Here is a 22,236-nt window from a genome sequence, read left to right as displayed (position 1 = left end):
AGCTCGCTCTCCTCCTCTTCTGGTGGCCCTGCACAGACTTATTGATTTCTGTTATTGTGTGTTCAAATGTGGACGGAGACCAGTGGAGACAGAGAGAAGGGGAGACAAGACACCGCCGTCTGCACACACGCACAGATCTGCAGTGCTCGTGGCTCCTCTTCCTCGCTCCACGCTAACCCCAGACTGCACTGGAGACAGTCTGCAATACACATTTTATGAGCCCTTCACTCGCTTCAGTGCTCTTGTCTTATCGCTCAGCTGTTAGTGGGGAAAGTTATGGCTTTGTTTCAGTTGCCGCCTCCCTCTGATCTCATTCCCAGGCCGAGGAACGGGCTCTTATTTGGTGTGGGCACTTTGTCCACGAATTGAGAATAATCTGTGTTTCATCTCTGGGGTCGTGGGGTCGTAAACTAGAGTAGCTCTGTTATGATGGTGGTACTTCAGGGCCACTCTGATGGGGCTTGTCTGAATTCGTCCAGTCTGTTCCTCGTGCACGAGCTGAATGGAGCATTTATAATCAGGGCTGGGCAATATGGATGAAATCAACATCACAATATGCACAACAAAAGCAAAATCTTTTCTCACTTAATCAGTAAAAAATGTCACCTTTTGTTAAAGTGTAAGGTGACATGTTTGAATTGTTTTGTCCTACTGGCAGTCGAAAATGCGTTGGTACTTAAGAGTAAAAAAAAAAAAAAGCTGAGAAGTAACTGGTGATTTTTTTGCATTTTTGCTTTTAAAAAATTGCGATTTTCATTTTTTTGCCCATTAACTTAATCAATGAATAGACTAATATCTTCAGTTATATGAACCGTGTTCCCATATGTGAGACACATTTCATTTTGATCCGAAGACATATTGAATTTTCACCCAGTCCTGCATGCAGAGACTTCATCTCCCGTTTCTGAAGTGACCGTTAAAGTTCGCTTGAAACTGTTTATTACGGGTCTTTCCCTCAGAAGTCTCTCCTCTCCGGAAGGCCAGGAAGCTCCCGGCCATAAAGAGTCCGCCGGCAGCAGGATGTAATGGTCCGGCTCGGCCGTGCTGCGCGTTGTTGCGAGCAGTTTGCTGAGCGATTATCACCACGATGGTGAATGGTTTGCTCGATGTTTGTGGGTCACACGGTGAAGGTTATCACGTTAGTCCTCTGACTCCTGCAGCTCTGCCGGGCGGGACGCAGAATCAATCAAGACCAAACACCTTGAGAGCTCCAAGGAGCTGCACGCACAGCTCCCTGGGCTTGATTTAGCTATTTCACAAGAGGGAAAATATGTTTAAAGGGCGTACCGCGATACAAATCAAGGTGTCCTTTTGAGAAGAGTATTGCCCCAGAGCGGTGAACTTTGTGAGATGGTCGTTCGGAGGCAGAGTGTTTGTGCATTCCTCTGTTGGCAAACGTAGCCGAGGGCCATAAAGACGCTGTTTGAATTGGCTGTTTCTGATGTTTTGATGGCTGTGTGAAAATGAATGTCTAATTGCTATGGTGACTGTTACGTAGAAGGCTTGTTTAACGGTGTCCTAACAGTGTTGTAAAAAACCTTTCGAGGTGCGTCTCGCGATGCTTCGTGCCACACAAAGCCGTAATAGAACCTCAGAAAGTGCTCGTACTTTGCAGAAAAGTGAGCTTGTTTGCTCAAGTTTTGGCTCTTTGTGCAGGTGGTGTGTCCGCAGAGCAAATGGTGTCCTCGTTGTCTGTATGCAGGACTCCCCCAGACCTGCAGTCAGTGCATCTGTCTTCAGATGTCCTCTGTCTCTCTCACCGCTCAAATCAAACTTTGTCACGAACCCTCAGCAGAAACTAAAGAGTCATCAAAAAGGCTTGTCTGTTTAGTGGTGGGGGCCTGGCAGAGTGTGTGGGGGTGGTGGAGGCTGGTGCAGAGGTGGAAGGTAGGGTGGGACTCCAGCAGGAAGAAAAGGCAACTTTTGTCTCTGATTACATTTGATCTAGGCTGAATACTCGGCGTGTGTGTGCGTGCGTGCGTGTGTGTGTGTATGTGTGTGTGTGTGTGTGTCTGGGTTGTACTGAATCCAATGGACAAAAACCTGTTATGCTGTTACAATGAATGTGTGAGCGAGAATTGAACATAAGCAGGGGGCATTTGCATTCGATTCCTCGCATTGCGAATGGAGGCAGCTGCGGACATACCGCAGGGTCCTGAGAGATGGCGCTGGCTCGACCTGATGGGGCTCCGCAGATTCCACAGGCTTTTCCAAGGGTCCACTGAAGTCCCCCTTTCATCCCCCGTTTGATGAGGCCCTTGGCCGGCGAGGTGTGTTTCCAAAGGTTAATGAGCTTCGCGTTCTGCCTTGTGGATGGATCCGTCTTTCACGCGCAGCCTCATGTATGACGCTGGAACTATCGAGTAGGGGTCAACCTACGCTTCGGTGTTACACCAGAGGTCACTTCCTTATGGGAGGGTGATATGGCTCTAAACGATGCTTCAAGAGTGTTTCTGCAGCGACGTTATTCTTGACAATATGACGGAACGCTGAAGAATATTTCAGGCCTCGAGCTCACAGTAGCTGCTGAGCTCTCCTTGTAGGATTTCCGGCTCCCCTCGCTCTCAGCAGGGTGCCTCTGCTTGAGGTGGTGAAACGAGTTTGTTGTTCTGACCCCTTTTGTGGTTTCTTGTACATCTGATGTTTCACACGGTTGAAGTCGCTCCGCCTTTTGGAACTAACTCCTGCACAATGGAGCCAATGGCGATGTTAGTTTCGCTTGCGGCCGTGCTTGTTGTTGCTGTGCGCCACTTTAGTTGGAATATTATCACTGTGCTGTTTGTTTACAGACAGTTTTTGCTGGTGTGTCCACCACTTCTGTAGCTTCCCCTCGAGGGTGTGCTGCTTCTGGCAGCTGGTTGCTACCTTTATGCAAAGTCCTGACCTCACCTGCATGTGGTGATTGGCTGGGGGCTGCACATGCACTGCTCAAAGGTTGCAGCCCAGAAACGTCCCAAATGCAGCAAAATAAGACGAAATAAAGGCAGAGTTTCTGTAAATGAATGCACCACCACATGCTTCTAGTGGGTTGTGATTATTGGGAGGGATTATTGTTTACAGAAGTCCTGAGTAGTAGGAGAGCTACTTCCTACATACATCAGTATTTAAAGGTGTGGTGTTTTGGCCTCGTTTTGCCCTCATGGGCTGATGTTTTGATCAGCTTCTGCCTCTTCAGTTTGTATTTTGTGCTCTGCTAGCATGCAGACTAAAGCCCAGTTGGACCAGAGGAACGCTGGTCTCAGGGCTCGATTCTTCATGACTCAAACCAGCTGCTCACTTGATGTTGTTTTATCAGGGGATATTTCACATTATCATGCAAAATCTCCATTTGCTGATCCTGCTGCTGAGATGACGTGCAGATTTTGGAAACTCGACTACCATCTTGTTGTCTGGTTGGTGCTTGGCCTGAAGACACACCGAAAAGCATCGGTCCCAGAATCACACCGAGAGTGTGACACATCCACCGATTTACAGCTCTGGTGACAGCCTGTGCCAACATTCTGACAGTCTCACAAATTTAGGACCAAGTTCCCACAATGTGGCTGCTGTTACAGACCAACCGCTGAAAACACTGCATGGAATTTAAAATGCAGTAAGGCCAAACCTTGTTTATTGTTCTGCTGCATGATTTGACTGCGTGACATGATTCTGCTTTTTTGTCTGTAGCCCTACATTTCATCAGGCATTCATCACACACTCAGAACTGATGCCGTACAGCCTGACACAGATTTGGAATCGAGATTTTATTAGACCCGTCTTCCACAGTGTGACATGCGATGAACCTGCAAGATTACTGCTACCACGCAGTGTGCAGGGGCCTTAAGCCTAAAGCCAAACGCACAACAAGCCTTCCACCAGATGACGAGGCCCATCAGATCTGTCCCGAACTGGTTTCCCTTGAAGCATTTTAGAGTTTACACAACCGGAGTTGAACTCACTGCCTGTAGCATGTCCTTTACAGTGGCTGCAATAACACGCAGGTACTTGTCATGCTTACACACATAGATAGACGCAGATATACTTCCCACAGCACGTGATGAGCGTCACCCACACGGGTTAAAAACAAGGGAAAATACATTTGGAAGACGAGATGATCGTCAAATGAGCATTATTTGCTGATTGAGAGTATTTATGACACGAAACCAGTGTTCTTAATGTAAGGTGCAGTTTTGTTTGTGTTCTCTCCTTGATGCTCAGATATTATGTAGACGTTTGAATCATTCGCGTTCATGCTTCTTTTTCATGGTAAAATTCATTTCTGTCTTGTATTTCACTCAGTTCGTAAGCGCATTCCTATGAAGTGAGTGTGTATTCCCTTGTAACCTCCTAAAAAGTTGTGTATTCTTTAAACTTAGTTTTAGTCATCCCAAGTGTTGTATTTTACTGTAGGCAGAGAATGTTTTTCCGACTGAGGTGAATGTGCTGATTTGCTGAGCTGTAGTGTGAATATGAATGTGGGCTGCTGCAAAGAGGAGGACTTTCGCCCTCAGGTCTGTATTACACCCACATCCACCTAGGAGCGAACCATCTGCGTGTCCCTGATGGCATGCTGGCACTTTGGCTGTCTGGGTCTGGAGCCGGGGACGAGGACAGGGACACGAACAGCAGGCTCCGCATTGCCCCAGTCTCTGCCTGTTTCTTCCCTCGCCGCCCCGCAGTTTGCTGCAGTTTCCTCGGTGCCCGGGCTATTTGTGCCATGGTAACTGTGCCAGCCTGCCAGCTCAGACACAGATTCCACCTCTCGTCTCCCCCTTCGCCAGCATGATGACTCAGCAGCTCCTGCAGGGCTTCCAGCCTCCTCCCTCCTCAACCTCAGTGATGCTCATCAGACAAAGTAGTGTTTTGTCATTCTCTCCTTCGTCCTGACCTGAATACAAAACGGACCAAAATAATAAAGCATCCAACTAGATTAATAGGGTTTGTTTGTTGTTGAAAGCTATTTCAACAATCACTTTGAAAATGTCACCCGGAGACAGCAAATGGTGGTAAAATATGAGGTTTAACATGACACTTGAAGATTTAGAAGTGGGACTCCTCAGATGGATTTAAATCATCATATCTGTCGACATCCGTCTCGTTTTTGGGTTCAGTTGTTTCGGCGTTTGAGTAGCACGTTTAATCATCTCCATCTAATCACTTTAAGCTCCGCTCAACTTCGCAGAGAAGTGCTTATCGAGATGGCCCTCTGGAGTGGGATCACTGGAAAGAGTCAGGGGAGGAAACGTGCCGTCATAAAATGGGAGCCTTGATATGTGGGATCACTTTCAAGTCCCTCTCGCAGCACTCAGCGGGAGTCAACCCTAACACACTTTTCACTGGGCCAAGTCTATGTCAACTATTTCTCTGCGGCTTGTGTGCACTTTGGCTACCTTGTGTTGAGCTCAATGCGGTCTCTATGTTTCCATGTGCAAGGTCAGTGCTTACGCATCTCGGAGGAATCGATATCCTCATTCAAAATACCTGCGGCGGGAAAAGAATTTGGATTATTTACTCAAGTAAAAGCATGAATCTATACAAAATATTCAGTTTGAAGGAATGACCTTGCGTTCACTTTCCTTAAGGTACAGAAGTCTTATCATGCTTTCATACTAAGGTACACGTATTCAGTATTAGCTAGCTGCTTATTAGCATGCATATATGTAGACTATTGGTTCTTTATTAGTCGTTATTAACGCCCTGAATAACCTCCCAATCACTGATTATTGACACTAAGTATGGAAGTAACCTAATCCCCAGAATAAGACATTAATAAGTGCTTTAAAATGACGAATAAAGCTCAAATATGGTACTAATATGCATGCTAATAAGCAACCAATGGTACATAAGTGTACCTTAATATAGTGTAAACCTACATATGTTGTTATTTTTACTGATGCCTTCATGTGTGTAGCCTTCAAATGTTGCGGCTTGGTTGTGGTGACTGCTTTTGATACACTTGGCTACTTGAATCCTCAACAGTAGACTGTATTTTACAAGTTTTGTGTGTAAAAGCAAAGTACAAGTACTTCAATATTGTACTTAACTGCAGTACTTGATCGGCTTTCTCCCGCTGCTAAAGACGAGGTCACACAGGACACTCAGAAATGGCTGCCAGTATGAACTGCCTCACCTTTGACAGATTGAAGGAGGGAGTTACAGAGACTGAATCGTGATGCATTGTAAGACTGCTTACTCACAGTTTTACTTATGTATTATACTGTAGTCAGACTCATTTGATTATTTAGTTCCAACAGCCATAAACATGGGAAAATATATCTTAAGTTATAATTACCGTGTGGTATTTACACTGGTTTCCTATTACAACACCACATCAGAGGATCTAGGAAGATGGAATAAAAGGAAAGATGGGGGGTTGAGACACATAGAGCAGGGGGAAATGAGAGCACACCCTTGGCAGGATGTCAGCTCTGTGAACACACACTGCAGAACACTGCCAGAGAATTCAATACGCAGGGATAGAGGGCTGCAACAAAGACACACACACACACACACACACACACACACACACACACACACACGCACATTCACACACAGCGCCATGAAGTTGTCTGTTCAGATCGCAATCGGTTCTGCAGATGCTCGCCCTGCCTCTCTCCTTTCCAAGAATCCCTTCTGAGGTTTCCAATATCAGGACTAGTCCTGGCTGTGTATTCAAGCAAAGCTGTTCGCTGGCTTGGTGATGTGTTACTGGCCAGCTATGCCTCATGTTGTGCATAGATGTGGCGCAGTTTGCTTTTGCAAAAGTAAATAGATATACATACAGGTGCATGTTGCATGCACGGAAATCCATACATTGGCACATGCAGGTGAGCAGGGACCTCAGTGGGCCCTCAGGTTTTGCAGCGCACGGACCGACATATTTGCCGTGCACATTACAGCCAACGCATTAACAGGACGACCTAGCTGCCCGGCCGTCAGTGTGCGCCTCACTGCCCATGATAGCTTATTTAAGACGAAGTGTCTGCGTGGGAGAGATGAATCGAGACGGAGATAATTTCAGTGTCCCGTCGAGGGTCTTTCAGCAGCAAATGTAAACAAAAACGCAGCAAATCATTTACCTACACTAATTGAAGCCATTAAATGGAGCCTCTTGACATGCTCTATTTAGTTAATTGAGGTGAGTTATTGATCTGCGAGCAGCCTGAGTGTGGATGTGTTCCTTTTTGTTGTCTTTGCACATGAGTGATATATGAGTCAATATCAAGATAACTAGTCAGACACTTTTTTTTTTCCAGGCTCTAGTGTGGGCTCCAGACTATTGTCTTTTAGTCCTCTGCTTATCTCTTTATCCTGTTTCCTCCGGCCCCCTGGCTTCACCGTAGCCCAGCCCAGCGTCCCCCGCCAGCATGGTGCCCTTCTTCCCGCTGTCCCCCTGGGCGCTGACACCAGACACCTCCTTGTCCCACTTCCCTCCCTTTACCCTACCTCAGTGTTGCAGCCTGCATGCCTCTCCCGCATTGGCCCCGTTCTCTGCCCTTCTCTGACCCACTGTCCCCCAGTTGCCCCCTGGCGATACCTCCCTTGCCTCCTCATGCTCTCCTGCCCGTTCCCTGCCCCCCATTGCTGCGCCCCTCTGCCCCTGGTCCGAAGGGAGCAGACAGAGCTCCTGATTATCGCTGTGTGGCAGCCTCTGTTTTGTGCTCTGATTAAAGGAGCAGCATGTGGTCTGTGTGTGAGCGGCCCGCTACAGACGCCGCCGTTGGGCTAATGCTAACATTACGTGCTTAATCATTTATGTCTGGGAGACGGGCACAAAGGCCTGGAGGGGGTGGAGGTAAGGGGGGGGGCGCTGGGGTATTTATCATTGGCACAGATGCACTCAGGCGCACATGCTTCCAAGATAACGGCCCCAGTGCTTAGCATGGCATAAACAGGGCACGCTGCAGGCTATGATGTCTCCACAAAACTCACATATCATCTTTATAAAATGGGTAGCTCAGGACGGGGGATTTTTCCCCTGAGTTTACAGTGTGAGTTAAACTGGTGGTCTGTTCAAATCTGGCACTGGGTAAAGCAAACAAACAAACATAACTGCACGGCGTATGTGGATGCTTCCACAGACGCATTAAATATTGAAGGATTAGACTGTCTCCAGGTCTCTAAACGATAGTATTTGGGCACCCACACTCATTCTCCCCGCTGCGCTACGCTCCTCTCCTCTTTCTCCTCCTCCTCCTCCTCCTCTTCCTCTCTCGTCTGTCTGCTCCTCTCCCCTCACTGCCAAGCAGCCTGTCCCTCCAACACACACAGACATCAACACACACACACACACACACACACACACGCAGAGGCAGCCAATAGGAGATCACCAGTCTCCCCATTGCTTGCCACTCAATGCCTTGTTGCCAGGACAACAGGAAGGCATGAGACCCACTTTACTTGAGCGTTTTAAACTTGGTGTTGACTCTTTTTCTGAAAATAAGAAAAGGTCCCCCTCTGTAAACTTGCTCTCTCAAATGCTCTCAGGTCGACGGCAGATCCTGTCCTTGTCTGTCTCTGTTCAGTGTCCCGAAAGATGTTTTGCAAAAATAGAAGAAGTCATTCTGATGCATCAGTATAAAAATCGCCTTTAATCCCCCCCCTTTGGGCACAATTTCAGCCCATTCATTGGAGTGCAGCCCTCATTTTTTGTGTTTTTTCCTCTCCCCCCCTCCCCTCTAGGTCTACGATGACGGCTGGGGACGTGTTTCTCTTGGTTTTGATCGTCACGGTCCTTCCCTGTTCTAGCTTGGAAGGTAAGTGTCTTGTCACAAAACACAGCTCGTCAGACCTAAAGGACGGCTTTTGCTGCAGGTAGGAGAGGTCTGAGCTCGCTTAGACAGACAGGATCTGGTTGAATTTAGCTCTCTTGCTACCCCCTAGCCTCGCCACTGCAAAAGAACAAGCTTGCACTGGGTCATACGCCGTCACTGGAGGTCCCGAGCACACGCAGTAGTTGCGAAGATGTGTACTGGATGCCTGTGTTCCCCCATCCTCTTTCACTCCAGTTACCACGCAGTCTTTCAGCCTCTGTGTCTTTTTCTGTCCCCCTCAAGTCTCTTACGTGCACAGACCAAAAATTCACACAATTTTTTTTTTTTCCTTTCCCCGCCCCTCCTCAGTCTGTCTCCCTCTCATCTGCTGTCTCTCAGTGTTATTTTAAACAACTGCAGTGGCGGTGGATTGCAGTGGAAAGTGGAGTTTTTTTTTTTGGTTTTTTTTTTTTTTAGGGTGGCAAGCCACACTTGTCCTCGCACTTACATTAGATATACATGCATACTTACAAGAAGAATAAGCAATCATTAGAGAATTAGAGAGAAGCTGTCAAACTATTTTCAGTAATGAATTCTGACTTGTTTGGTAACAGTTTTGTCTTTTGTAGGCGATGCCAGTGTGAGGAACTCTGAATGTCTGTGTGATGGAGCGTCCTGCAACAGTGGGGACCGCTGTTTCGCCCAGCAGTGCTTCACCTCCCTCTCCGTACTGAACGGGACGTCGGTTCTCCAGAAGGGCTGCGTCACCAATGAGGAAGGGTCCTTGCGCTGTGGAAGCCCACCGACTCCTGAGCTAGTGGTAGAGTGCTGCTACGGAGATTTGTGTAACATGAACGTCTCCTTGCAGTCACCGGTTACAGGTGAGGTGTTGGCATCTTTACTCTGTGTGGAGAAATATCTTGTGTGGGATTTTGTTTTTGATCCCTGTGGAACAAGGCCTTTAGCTGCAGTTCATCATCCACTCTTTTTAAAATGCAGACGAATGAAGAAAGTACAGTTTTACCTCTGCCACTGCTCTCCTCTCCCATATTTTGTGCTGTCTCAGTGTTTTCCACAGTTTGCACGATTTATTTGTGATAGCTGACCCCTTGCAGAGAGCGGTGCTGGTGGGAAGCACAGACATATCTGACACTCCAGAGTTGGCTGCGAAACAGCTTTATTAACCAGCCCACCGCCAACTTGGGAAATAACTTTACAAATCTGTACAACTGTCCAAGAACAAGTCAGCAGTATGAGCTACATTTCCATTAGGACTCCATTATCACTGAAAATATCTACTATGTTAAGATGTAACATGAACAAATGTATGCAAAAGTCACCCATAAGATAAAAAGCTTCATATGTGGAAAATTAAAACTTTATAAACTACAGTTTGCCAGGAATCATTTAAACAACATAATTTTTGAAAAACAGTAACACGATCATCACATTATGCTAGTGTGATTCAGCCATGGCCGTGGTCAATGAATTAATGAATTTCAATATATAAAAAGTCAGGCTGGGAGGAAGTCTGTCTGGGTGGGCCTCCTAAATATATTCTGATTTCATATTGGCATCTAATTTCCTGTCAAAACTTATATGATCGGCCTCTCCAGCAAGCCAGCAGCGATACATTCCAACATGCGTATTTTCTGATCTGAGGGAATGCCATTTAATTTAATGGGATACTAATGGCATTGCTCTAATGGCTTTCTCCATATCTCTGCTTCCTCTTATCAGATATAGAACTGTCTGCTGGCAGACCAGCCCTCAGAGACCAGAACTGTGTGTGCGAGGGTGGTGAGTGTGAGCGTGACCGTCGCTGTACAGGCCAGCAGTGTTTCTCCTCTCTGAAGATGATTGATGGCGTGGCCGTCCAACAGAAGGGCTGCCTGAGGGACGACGAGGAGGGTAGAGCCACCTGTGCCATGCCACCCTCATCGGCCCATGTTGTCAAGTGCTGCCAGGGCCATCTGTGTAACATGAACGTCACTGTGCAAGCTCCAGGGAAAGGTGACTTTGTACACATTGTACACATTTCTCTTGGCTGCCGCTCACCACAGACCTTATGTCACTTAAGATTCTACAGAAGTTCCGCTTTGGATCTGACGTCTTAGACCAGTTTCATCTCAGCATAAAAGGCTGTGTGTGTTTTTATAGTGTTGGAGAACGGCTTTAATCACTCCTCGTCCGAGGTTTACGTGTTTACCAGCCTTGTCTTCCATCCTGAATCTTTTGCAGAAGAGGAAGTGAAGCCCCCGATCAAAGAGGAGCATGAGTGCGTGTGTGAAGGCAGCTCATGTGTAACAGGGAGTCGCTGCATGGGCCACCAGTGTTTCTCCTCTCTGACAGTCAGCGCCGGCTCTCTGGTGTACCAGAAGGGCTGCTTCAAGGTCTATGAGCAGAGCACGTTGACCTGCAAGACCCCACCTTCCAGAGACCAGATTGTGGAGTGCTGCCACGGGCACCTGTGTAACATGAACAGCACTGTGGAGCTGCCTGTTAAAGGTACAGTACTACACTACCCAGAATGCTTTCCTATCATTCTGCTGTTAATTCCAGCGTTGAACTCTTAGGTCTCTTCTCTTCTGATCATGTGGGTTTGTTATTAGACAAAGCAACACACATCCTTTCACCTCCATCGTGCTCTGCTGAGAGGGCTGCACCAGCGGCTGTGAAATTGTCTGCCACGGCTGTTGTGGATGGTGTCTGTTGGCCTGAGTTACACCTCTGTGCGGTCACACTGCTGGCACCTTATGAAAAAGAAATGGTGGAGACAGTGGGTAAACCAAGGGGAGGTTTTGAATATTATTTAGTCATGGTCCACTTCTCTGCTCTGGCCCCTCGGAGGCCGTCATAGCTGGCTGACAGGAGCCCAGAGGGTGAAGCCACCTGGGAGTGAAGGAGGGCCAGGCATCTATACACCGAGCTGTTGTTGCCCTTTTTGTTCATTCCACCTTCACTTTTCTCTCTACAGCAGTCATTTATACGATATTGTATTAATATTTAAACCTAAAATAGCCTTATCTTGTTATTTATACATCTAGGGATTTGGCCAGCAGTCAATAAAATTTGCAAATTGGATATATTTGTGTTAGCCTGAATTAACTGGGTTCAGTTTAACACCATTTTAACACCTCATAACTATTCACATAATGTTTTCTTTGCTCACAGTATTGGCATATATGCATATGTTGCAAACCTCCACTGTGTTGTTATGTTGCCACAAATACAATAATTGTGTGAAATAGATTTTTCTAAGTGGTCTAGAAAAATGCATCCCTTCCTAGGTATGCACAATATATATTATTCTGCATTATTCCAAAAATGAAATTAAAGCCAGTAAATAGAGTCGATAATATGAAGCCAGTTTGCTTTCACTGACTTAACAAGCGCAGCATCTACACACTCATGATGCAGTAGGTGGCAGTATGCACCTTTAAAGTAGGTTTTGTTGCCCATCAACAGACACGGAGGAAAAGAAGAAGAACAAGCGCAGCGCACTGTCGTTACACTCATGACGTCAAACTACTGCACTTCAATAGAGCTCCACAGTGTAGACTAGAGAGGGGAGGGAGGGAAAAAGTGTGTTTTAACATAACAAATCTTTTATTATGATGCCAGGTAGATTTGGTTAGGTCAGAGCTTTGTGGTATTAAATCATCCATCTTTGCTCACTACATCTTCGCCTTTCTAACCCTCAGGTGTGCATAAAGCACAGGTTATGAGCTCATTTTCAAAATACAAAATATGAAATTACCTTCTTGTATTGGCCACGAGGAGCAGGTAATTATGAATTATTGGTATCGGATGAAAAAAAAAAAAAAAGGCAAATCGTGCATCCACAGTTTTGTTCAAGTCTGGTGAGTTTCTGGTGAGTTGGTCGTTCTGTGTGTGTGTGTGTGTGTGTGTGTGTGTGTGTGTGTGTGTGTGTGTGTGTGTGTGTGTGTGTGTGTGTGTGTGTGTGTGTGTGTGTGTGTGTGTGTGTGTGTGTGTGTGGGAGAAACAGTTCATCATTGGAGTAGTTGAGAAAAGGGGATCATTGTCTGTGCTGCAGGCAGAGCTGAGCAGTCTTTGCCCTGGAATGTTTGGAAAGTGTGAATGGTGGTCAGTTCCTCAGGCTGGCCTCTGCTGACTTGATGAGCTCCACTCTGTGTGTGTGTGTGTGTGTGTGTGTGTGTGTGTGCGCGTGTGCGTGTGCGTGCTCACGTGCATGTGTGCTCTCTGTGTGCGACCCCGCCCCTGAGCGGGTTCCTTCAGTAGGTCTGCGAACCTGTGATTTGTGTATGGTCGAGCCTCAGTGTGTGTGGTCCTGTCAGAGGAAAAACTGCAGGAAGAAATGAGAGTTTTCTGTCAGCATACATCATTATGATCACCTCCTTGAGTCAGTGCTGAGTTCTAGTGGACGCGCCCATCTGTCACTGAAGCAGCTATACTGTAATCTTTACGTCCAAAATGCTCCTCCAAAACGTCAAAAATAATGACCTGATAGTCTGACATCAAGTGTTGTAACTGTCTGTCTCCCCTCACAGCTGATGACCTGTCCAACTACAGCGTGACCACGCTGGCTATCGTCATCGTGGCGCCCATCATCGTCCTCATCGTCCTCTCTGCTATCGCCATCCTGGTGTTCAGACGCATCCACCACAACCAGATGGAGAGGCTAACATCACGGGATGCAGAATACGGAACTATCGACGGCCTCATAGCGTCCAATGTCGGGGAGAGCACTCTGGCGGTGAGTAGTGGGCGCCGTGTTGGACGCTCCCTCCCAAGCTCATTAGAAAGAAGGGTGAAAAAGCTGCTGGAGGCACATTTTATAATTGACTGCTATGTTGAATATTAAGCTAAATCAAATCCCAATCCTTTTTTCTTACCCACCTCTTTCCCTCTACACTAGCTGTCGTATATTATACGGGTTATAAATTGACCACAACCTCTGCAGAGCCAGCGAGTGTCTGCTGTTTGAATTAGTGAATAAAACTGTGCATTGCCTCCACGGCCCGTGTCATTAGACACTTAAGAAGGCAGCTGTGGAAAGACACCTGAATGGAGTTGGTTGTACTAACTTGATGTATCTGAAATGTGCAGCTGTATCATGTCAGAAAATATGTATCAGTCCAGGACTCAGTAGAAGATTTTAATTAGAAAATAACTCGGATCAGGATCAGTGAAAAGGCTTTTTCCAATCCTTCATGGTACATTTGCTGTTTTCATGGAGTACCTCCAAAAACATGTCATTTTTGGCCACATGCAGTCCGTATTTTCACATATGCAGTTGAATATGGATGTGAACCAATGAAAATTCAAACTATAGGTTTTTTTTATTTCAGTACTTAATTGATGTAATCAAGCTTTTGACAGCACCAGGAAACATGCGTAGTTTAGTAGAGCTGTCTAATGTGAGAGCCAGTATTCAAAGACGAATAGCAGATCCAAGTTATTTTTTGACTTTGGGTGGTATGGTGGCGCTTTTCTGCATGCTTGGATCATAGAGTCTTCAAAGTCACGCTGAAGTGCAAATGTGTACCAACAACACCGATGGAAAACCCCTCCTGAAATTATGTGTTGCCTTAACTCAAGGGATTCAGCTGGTGAGCCAAAACACTGCTGGATTAGCGGGGACTTCCGCCTCTTCTTTGTACACAAAATAATATACAGCAGAGACCCGGTGGCATGACAAACCTTGTGTGCCTCTTTTCTAATCCAGATTCCTGATCAAGGCGGTCACGTGGTGGCACTGTAATCAAGAGTTTAGCCTTATATGCCCTGATCGAGCAGTTTGAAGTTTTTTTTTTTTTGCCGTCAACGTAATGCCTGCCTGGTCCATTGAACCACTGTTGTGAAGCAGAAAATACCAGTCGATTTATCTGAATGGCTTCTTGAGTTGTGTTGGTTTTATTTTGAATCGCACATGGAGAAAACAGTTCAAAAAGAAAAGATTTCAGCTGCAGACTATCTCTTCTGAACTTTCCAGAACTTAATCTCAGGAGTGTTTGGTCATTCTTATGGAAAAATATTTAAAGCAATGCATAATGGCTGCAGATGCATCATGGGTGTGTGTGTGTGTAGGTGTAGGTGGGTGGTGCTATTGCTGGAGTGAAATATGTTGTTTTGCATCTTCTCAGTCATTTTTCCAGCCTGTTATAGAGGAATGTCTTTTGCTGTTTATTTTCTCTCCACTCAGCCATGAATTGTAAGTTTTCTGCGGAGTGGTTTATGTTTTGAGGCCCACTAAACTGATCCAGAGTTTAGGTGGAGTCCTGTGGTTAGGGTTTAGCCTGAAAGACAACCCAGCGCATTCACTGGCTCACCCACTGTGTAATCAAGTTCAGCAGAAAAAAGCTCACAGTCCAGCTTGTGCCCGAACAAAATCCACGGCTGTTAGCGTCCGTTCTGTGATTCTCCGTCCTCACACAAACACATGTCGTACATTAAGATTCGTTAGTAAACTTTTGCAGAAGGTAATCAGGGTTTGTACAAAGGCTTTCTAATTTTAACCATTATGGGTTCGAGGTTAGGAGTATGCTTTCATTTGAATATACAGGACAATCTGGTGTCTCATCCACAGTCACTCGTGTAAAGAAAAAAATCTTTTAATATTTGTTTATTGTCTCCTGGTGTTGAAATTAGCAGTCATTAAATAATTATGATCAGAACACACAATCAAAGTTAATATGAACAGCTGGTAAAATAAATATGACAATATGCTTTGATTGCTGTGGGTATAAAGGAATTCCTTTTTTTTTATAATTGCATTTATAGTAACAATTTAGATGCCATGATAAAAGCTTCCAGAGTGGAAATATTTGGCACCTTGAAAGTGCTTGAATCTTCCTCTTAAAATGCTGTTTGAACCTGGAACATTTGCTTCTCATTGAACACAGGATCTCTTTTGTAGGCATGTCTTAACTCCTCAAAGCCCAGATTATCCCATTTATCTTTAATTATGAAACTTGTAAATAACATGTACAACTGTTAAAGTATGATCATTCATGTGTGTGTGCGTGCATGTGCGAGTGTGTGTGTGTGTGTGTGTGTGTGTGTGTGTGTGTGTGTGTGTGTGTGTGTGTGTGTGTGTGAGAGGAAGAAATGGCTGATTTTGGCTTTCTGTCAAGCCATTTCCAAAGTCCATCAATGCATTTGGCAATGGAAAGCCCAAATATGGAGCCACAGAATGTTTGTTTCAGCATAATTAAAAAGTGCTTGGCAGCACCATGAGAAAGATTATTAGGAACAGTGGTGTGGCTGTGAAAGGCAAATCGGACTGAAACACATGTGCTCGTCCCTCTGCAGCCTGCTGCCCAGAAGTCGTCTCTGATTATAATGATATTGCAGCGTTCTGATTGCATCCTGCTGCTTAACGGCCTGGCCCAAATATACCCTCCTAAAGACAATCCTCCTGTACCAAAGAGAGGGATTTAAACTCTCTGCAGAGTAACTCATCATTCGTTTTATAGCCTCTGTCTTGCGCTCCTCTGTTGTGATTCCAAATTGTCTCTCAGGCAGCTCTTGCATTATGAATCTGTTTATCTGAGGCATCACTCTTCTGTGCCGTTTTCAATCCTCATCCTCCCCTCTCAGTTTAGTGGTTTGTTTTGCTCGGCAGCTGCTGGCTCTGTTGCGGTGCACTGCCCTCCTGTGTCGGCACCGGGATGCTGCACGTCTTATGGCCAAGATAAAAATAAAAGGCTTAGCAGCATTGCGCCTGTTTTCCAGTCTGGCCCTTGGATTAGATAAAATCTCCAGCGCCCACACCAGTCATCAGGGAGGGGGTGGCACTTCTGTTGTTTACACAGCAGGGGGCACTCTGCACCTCCAGCACAGACACACACCCACTCGCACACGCAATATCCTGGTACACACACACACACACACACACACACACACACACACACACACACTGCTTGCTCCCTCTATCCCATGTGGGTGCCACATCAAAGGCGGCCTGCTTGTATTAGTCTCCATCTGAGTCCCAGATGCTCCTTGTTTCATCATTTTTTAAGCTCGAGCAACGGGATTCCTTTGGGGAGGTTTTCATTCAAATAGCTCGCTTGCAAATACACACACAAACACGTGGAAATATACAAGCCCTTAACTCTTTGTTTCTTTTTTTCTCCCACCCAGGATCTGCTGGATCACTCCTGCACTTCAGGAAGTGGCTCAGGACTCCCTTTCCTTGTTCAGAGAACGGTTGCTCGACAAATCACACTCAACGAGTGTGTGGGTAAGTGTTCTGTTAAAGGCTGTTTTCATGTCCACAATAGCACTGTCTCATTCAGTGAGGCTCTCCCACTGTGCTGACACAGGGGGTCCTGGCGAAAAAAACGCAATGACGTCCCACCGAAATTGACCCCGACTCAACTTAAGCCTCAGTTCAGCCGTACACCATTCAGCAGCACGCTGTGATGGGCAGACGCAGTATGTGTAAGGGCTTATAGACCAGGTAGAACACATTCAAGCGTGTGATGGCTCGACGTTTACCCCTTACTGATGCCATAATCACTTACCAAACGTAAAATTTTTCTCCTTTCTACCTTCATTTGCAAGACTGGTAGATCTTCAAAGACCATATGTGCAATACAAGCGCTTTATCTGCTTTAATGAACGTGCTTCAAATTCCAGAAATCAAATCCCAAGAGCCAGATTTGCCCAAAATTGGTTGCAGCACATTAAGTGTCAGAGAAAATATCACTCACAGGAAACCTATTCTCATATGGACAAATGTGTTACCATGGTTATCAGGGTCACTCATGTAGAAATGATACGTTTGCTCCTCAGTCACCACTATTATTATAGTATTGCTGCAGTTGTTAGTTGCCGCTAAGCTTCACAAGCTAATTAATGAATTCAATTAGCATGAAGCGAAAACAAGAGCAGGTTCACTAACCAAACACACGTTGATTCCTTCACACCGATGTTTTTGCCTGTCAGGTAAAGGCCGTTACGGTGAAGTGTGGAGGGGTCAGTGGCAGGGAGAGAGCGTCGCGGTCAAAATCTTCTCCTCCAGAGACGAGAAGTCCTGGTTCAGAGAGACCGAGATCTACAACACAGTGCTGCTGAGACACGAGAACATCCTGGGTACGTACTATATTTTATACATTTGGACTCGGCGAGCGGTGACAATTTGTACTGCAGGACACAACTAATGTAGCAGCAGGATATTGTGGTATCCTGCTGCTACATCTGTCAGCACTTTTGTGACTCATACGTCTCAGAGGATAAAATGATAAAGTGAAGACGTTTATATCCAAAGGTCAAAGGTCAGCTTCGCTGTGACCTCAAAATGTTCCTTCCTGGCCATTATTCAACGCCATAACTCAGGAACAGAAGCAGAGATTGTGACCATATTTCACATATGGTCAGATACTGAAGATGCCACTAATCTTGTCTATATTTGAAGCATTGCAGTCCACCACAAGCTCATTGGTTTTGCTGATATTGAGCTTCAAGTGACTGTCGTGGCACCATGTGATGAAGCTCTCTATCAGTCCTCTGTGCTCGTCTGTAAAAAAGTGAGGACAGCAAGTTTCCCACTGGAAATTATTGGCTGGAATGGTGCATGTCAATACAACAGTGACAGCCATTTAACCAATAATACATTTAATACCTTTTATCAAATTCCTCCAAACTCTTCACTGCTTATATTATATGAGACTGGACAGACATGGATGTATTTCTTCATTTAAAAGTAAGAAACAGACCACTTTACCTTGCAGTTACTGTTCATTAATTGTGCTCTAATGCACAAACATGCCCCATTAGTTACACACACATTGGTACTGTACTATGGTGTTGATCAAAACTTTTTGTGATCATTCATTTCTCTCAATTTAGGCTTCATAGCTTCAGACATGACCTCGAGGAACTCCAGTACTCAGCTGTGGCTGATCACTCACTTCCATGAGATGGGCTCCCTGTACGACTACCTTCAGCTGAGCACCCTGGATGCGTCCAGCTGCCTCCGCATGGCGCTCTCCATTGCAAGCGGCCTGGCGCATCTCCACGTTGAGATCTTCGGCACTCAGGGCAAACCGGCCATCGCCCACCGAGACCTCAAGAGCAAAAATATATTGGTTAAAAAGAACGGACAGTGCTGCATCGCTGACCTCGGTGAGAACACTGAAACATCTTTGTGATAAATACAGTTTGTTTTTAGATTTCCCCTCTCTTTGTGATCTAATAGCCAGTTGATATAAACTTATCTGTGCAGCCAACAAAATACAGTCAGGCTGAATTTTTGGGAAATGTGTGTAAAATATACTAAAATATTTACATTAAATTGAACGGTGCAGCTATAAAAACCACTGAGTTTTGGATTTGAATATTTCACTCCGTGCACACATAATTTGGCTTGAATAAAGAGCTGATAAAAGCCGATGCCCCATAAATGTGAGATAATTTTAGCCGCCTTAAAGCTACCGAAGGGGTTAATTGAATGTCATGCTTCACGGGCATTGCGCAAGAGATGCATCTGCAGTAATATCACTCCACTTGCATCTGTCTGGTTAGCCATATTTGTTTTTAATTTAGGAAGAACAACCACTGCTAAATGTACTGCTCAGCCATAATCAAAAACACATTTAGAGGAACTCAGACCACTTTATCTAATACACCAATGTTCCATTTGCAGAAGCTTGGATAAAACCTAATTCAGGTACAAGCCATAACCTGGCGACAGCTCGACATGTTTACGGGCTCGATGTATTAAAGTCTGCTCTGGATGACGCATTTTGGTGTCCCGGCAAACATAGGGCTGTTGTTTGCCTCCCAAGCGAGTTGTTCTTATGTCAGAGTACATCCTGTGTGGGAGAACAGGACTGTTTACAAGGAACTAGTAGTGTTTCAGCATTTAAATCAGTTAATCGAACTGTTTTGTTGTTTGAGGCAGAAACTTTGAGTCTCCCTTCACTTCAAAATATGTTACTGTATTATTTCTTCACTGTGCAGATGATGTATTTGTATGTTCATTCATCTGCTTAAGGGCTAATATTTTACCTTAAATATGAGTTTAAGTCAGGTACCAGGGTGTCCAATGGTTCAACTTTTAAAATAAAGAATATTATTTTCCATGAGGCTCAAGAAGAAGAGTATTTTTATACGTCTCGTGTCTTGAGCGGATCTTTAAAACGTTCTTTGTTTCCCTGTTAGGTCTGGCGGTCATGCATTTTCAAGACACCAACGAGCTGGATGTGGGGAACAATCCTAAAGTGGGCACGAAGCGCTACATGGCCCCTGAAGTGCTCGATGACTCCATCCAGATGGACTGTTTTGAGTCCTACAAGAGAGTGGACATCTGGGCCCTGGGCCTGGTCCTATGGGAGATCGCCAGGAGGACAGTCAGCAATGGTCAGTACATGTTCTACACAACAGGGTCCAGCTGGATTCAGTGTAATCCTGCTGCACTTATCCCATGTCACCTTCCTCAGTTACGTCAGTTCACCTGTAGTCCATTTGTTGGGCTTGTATGTTGCAAATTTGCATTACCTACCAGTGGCCTATCATAGGAACAGGTAAAAACTACACAGAACTGTGCAAAAGATGAGCCCACAACCACACGCCACAAAGATGGAGTCAGTGTAACAGGTAAAAAGCTCCGCTCCGCCTACACGCCGCATGTTTCAGCTGTCGGTGAACAGAAAAAACAACACAGTGGCAGATTGAGTGTTTGATGGGTAAAAAAAAGTCATTGTGAACATGCGGTTCTCTCCTGAATTAAGTCATCATTGCTTTAACGCAAACAAAGTAAAAGCTTTTCTGCTATTGATAGAAAGGTTTGGCTTTGGTTTGCTCTTCAGCATCGTCTGTCTGTGGTCTATCAGAAGCCAGAAGCATCTTGTGTGTAATAAAACCTACTTCCTCCATTCCCTGTCAAATGGTTTTATTGCTTTATAGTAGGAACTGGGCTTTCAGCAACACTTAAGATATTGATTTACCCCGACACCGTAACCTCACATCTCTATTTTGTCCCACGGCTGCACTCGAGAGCAAGTTCAGGACGAAACACCAACATGAGTCCTTTTTGTGCACCTTAATGTATTTTATGTTAGTCATGTGTCAGTATGACTCGTGTTTTACACTTAGTTTGAAGCGATGTGATCTTGAAAGAGAACCTTTGCCTGCTCTACTCGTAGGCATTGTAGAAGACTACAAGCCACCTTTTCACGACGTGGTCCCAAGTGATCCCAGTTTTGAGGATATGAAGAAGGTTGTGTGTGTGGACCAGCAGAGGCCCAACATCCCAAACAGATGGTTTTCAGACCCAGTAAGTAATATTCACACTGTCAATAAGCAGCACATAATTCAAGACCTCATGCTTTTTTTTAAATCCAGGAACAAAATGCTCTAATATTGGTGTTTGATTTATTTCTCCTCATTATTTTCCAGACTTTAACCTCCATGGCTAAACTCATGAAGGAGTGCTGGTACCAGAATCCGTCGGCCAGATTAACAGCGTTACGCATCAAAAAGACTCTCACAAAGATCGACAACTCTCTGGACAAAATCAAAACGGACATTTGAGCCTGCCTCGGGAAGACGAGGCAGACGTACTAAAGGCCTTTGAAGACATCCAGAGGGTGGACCACCTTAGTGAAATCTTACAAGACAAGAGACTTGATGGGTTTAGTGCCCTTATAGTGGCACAGACCTATATTTATTTTAAAACACTTGGCGCGACACATTTTGGCATCCAAAGATGGCTTACCGGGCATTTTTGAGACTGCCAGTGGTCTTGGAAATAGGAAAGTATCTATTCAACGTCATGAGATAGGAGCTGGACTGTTAGCAGTGTTCTTCAAGGAAGAAACTGTTTCCTGGGCATTTGAGTAGGCTTGCTTTTGTTAAAACGGCAGATTTTGTTTGACACAGTTTTTAGTTTGAAAAATGTCTGAACATATTAGCAATTTCACTTGACCTCTTCTATTGTACTGCATTACTCATTTGCATTATGGCGGATTCTTTTGGAAAAGGAAGTCGACGTGCCAATTGAACTTGCCAGTTTAATCTGTGTATTTTCTTAAACAGTGATCACAGTAAGCAGTGTTATGTTTTACTTTGTGTGTCATGCACCTCTGTTTACAGTGCTGTCAGAACAGATTTCTCGGGATCTCACCAATCCTGTAACATTTAGTTGTATGGCTGCGTCAGTGGCACCGCTCTTTTCCTGAGATATTGTCCAACTAAAGGTACTCTGTTTCAAACTTTTTGTATATCACCATGAATTTTACATTCAATCATGTACTTGTTCTACATTTTGTTTCTTCAGCTTTACAGAGACAAATGCTAAAAGAACAAATAAAATATCTGCTAGATGATGCTGAACTCTCTTCCTCCAGAGGCCTGTAAGTAAGCCTGTAAGCCTGTATACTGTCTTAGCACGTGCATTGGTGTCTTAATGCGTGCATTGTCGAGTAAATGAAGTCAAACTTCAGCCTTTTTTTATTTCTTTAACATTTTATATCAATTAGTGATTTATATTAATTAAATAGAAAAATGTGTTTTA

At 45.0% G+C, this 22,236-nt stretch overlaps 1 protein-coding gene across 2 annotated transcripts in view; it reads left to right on the top strand.

Moving 5' to 3' along the window:
- The window catches only part of LOC143330206 (activin receptor type-1-like), a 25,956-nt gene extending 3,720 nt beyond the window's left edge, over positions 1 to 22,236 (top strand). For both annotated transcript variants that reach the window (XM_076746544.1, XM_076746545.1), the window contains exons 2-12: positions 8,662 to 8,735; positions 9,362 to 9,613; positions 10,473 to 10,745; positions 10,974 to 11,240; positions 13,265 to 13,470; positions 16,860 to 16,959; positions 17,667 to 17,813; positions 18,570 to 18,845; positions 19,884 to 20,081; positions 20,867 to 20,997; positions 21,120 to 22,236. In XM_076746544.1, coding sequence (XP_076602659.1) covers positions 8,669 to 8,735; positions 9,362 to 9,613; positions 10,473 to 10,745; positions 10,974 to 11,240; positions 13,265 to 13,470; positions 16,860 to 16,959; positions 17,667 to 17,813; positions 18,570 to 18,845; positions 19,884 to 20,081; positions 20,867 to 20,997; positions 21,120 to 21,254 — 2,052 coding nt within the window. In that variant the 5' untranslated portion in view covers positions 8,662 to 8,668 and the 3' untranslated portion in view covers positions 21,255 to 22,236. The remainder of the gene's footprint in view (positions 1 to 8,661; positions 8,736 to 9,361; positions 9,614 to 10,472; positions 10,746 to 10,973; positions 11,241 to 13,264; positions 13,471 to 16,859; positions 16,960 to 17,666; positions 17,814 to 18,569; positions 18,846 to 19,883; positions 20,082 to 20,866; positions 20,998 to 21,119) is intronic.

This window comes from Chaetodon auriga, chromosome 13 (genome assembly GCF_051107435.1).
Source record: "Chaetodon auriga isolate fChaAug3 chromosome 13, fChaAug3.hap1, whole genome shotgun sequence".
NCBI lineage: Eukaryota > Metazoa > Chordata > Actinopteri > Chaetodontiformes > Chaetodontidae > Chaetodon > Chaetodon auriga.
This window is presented reverse-complemented; position numbering and strand designations above follow the sequence as displayed.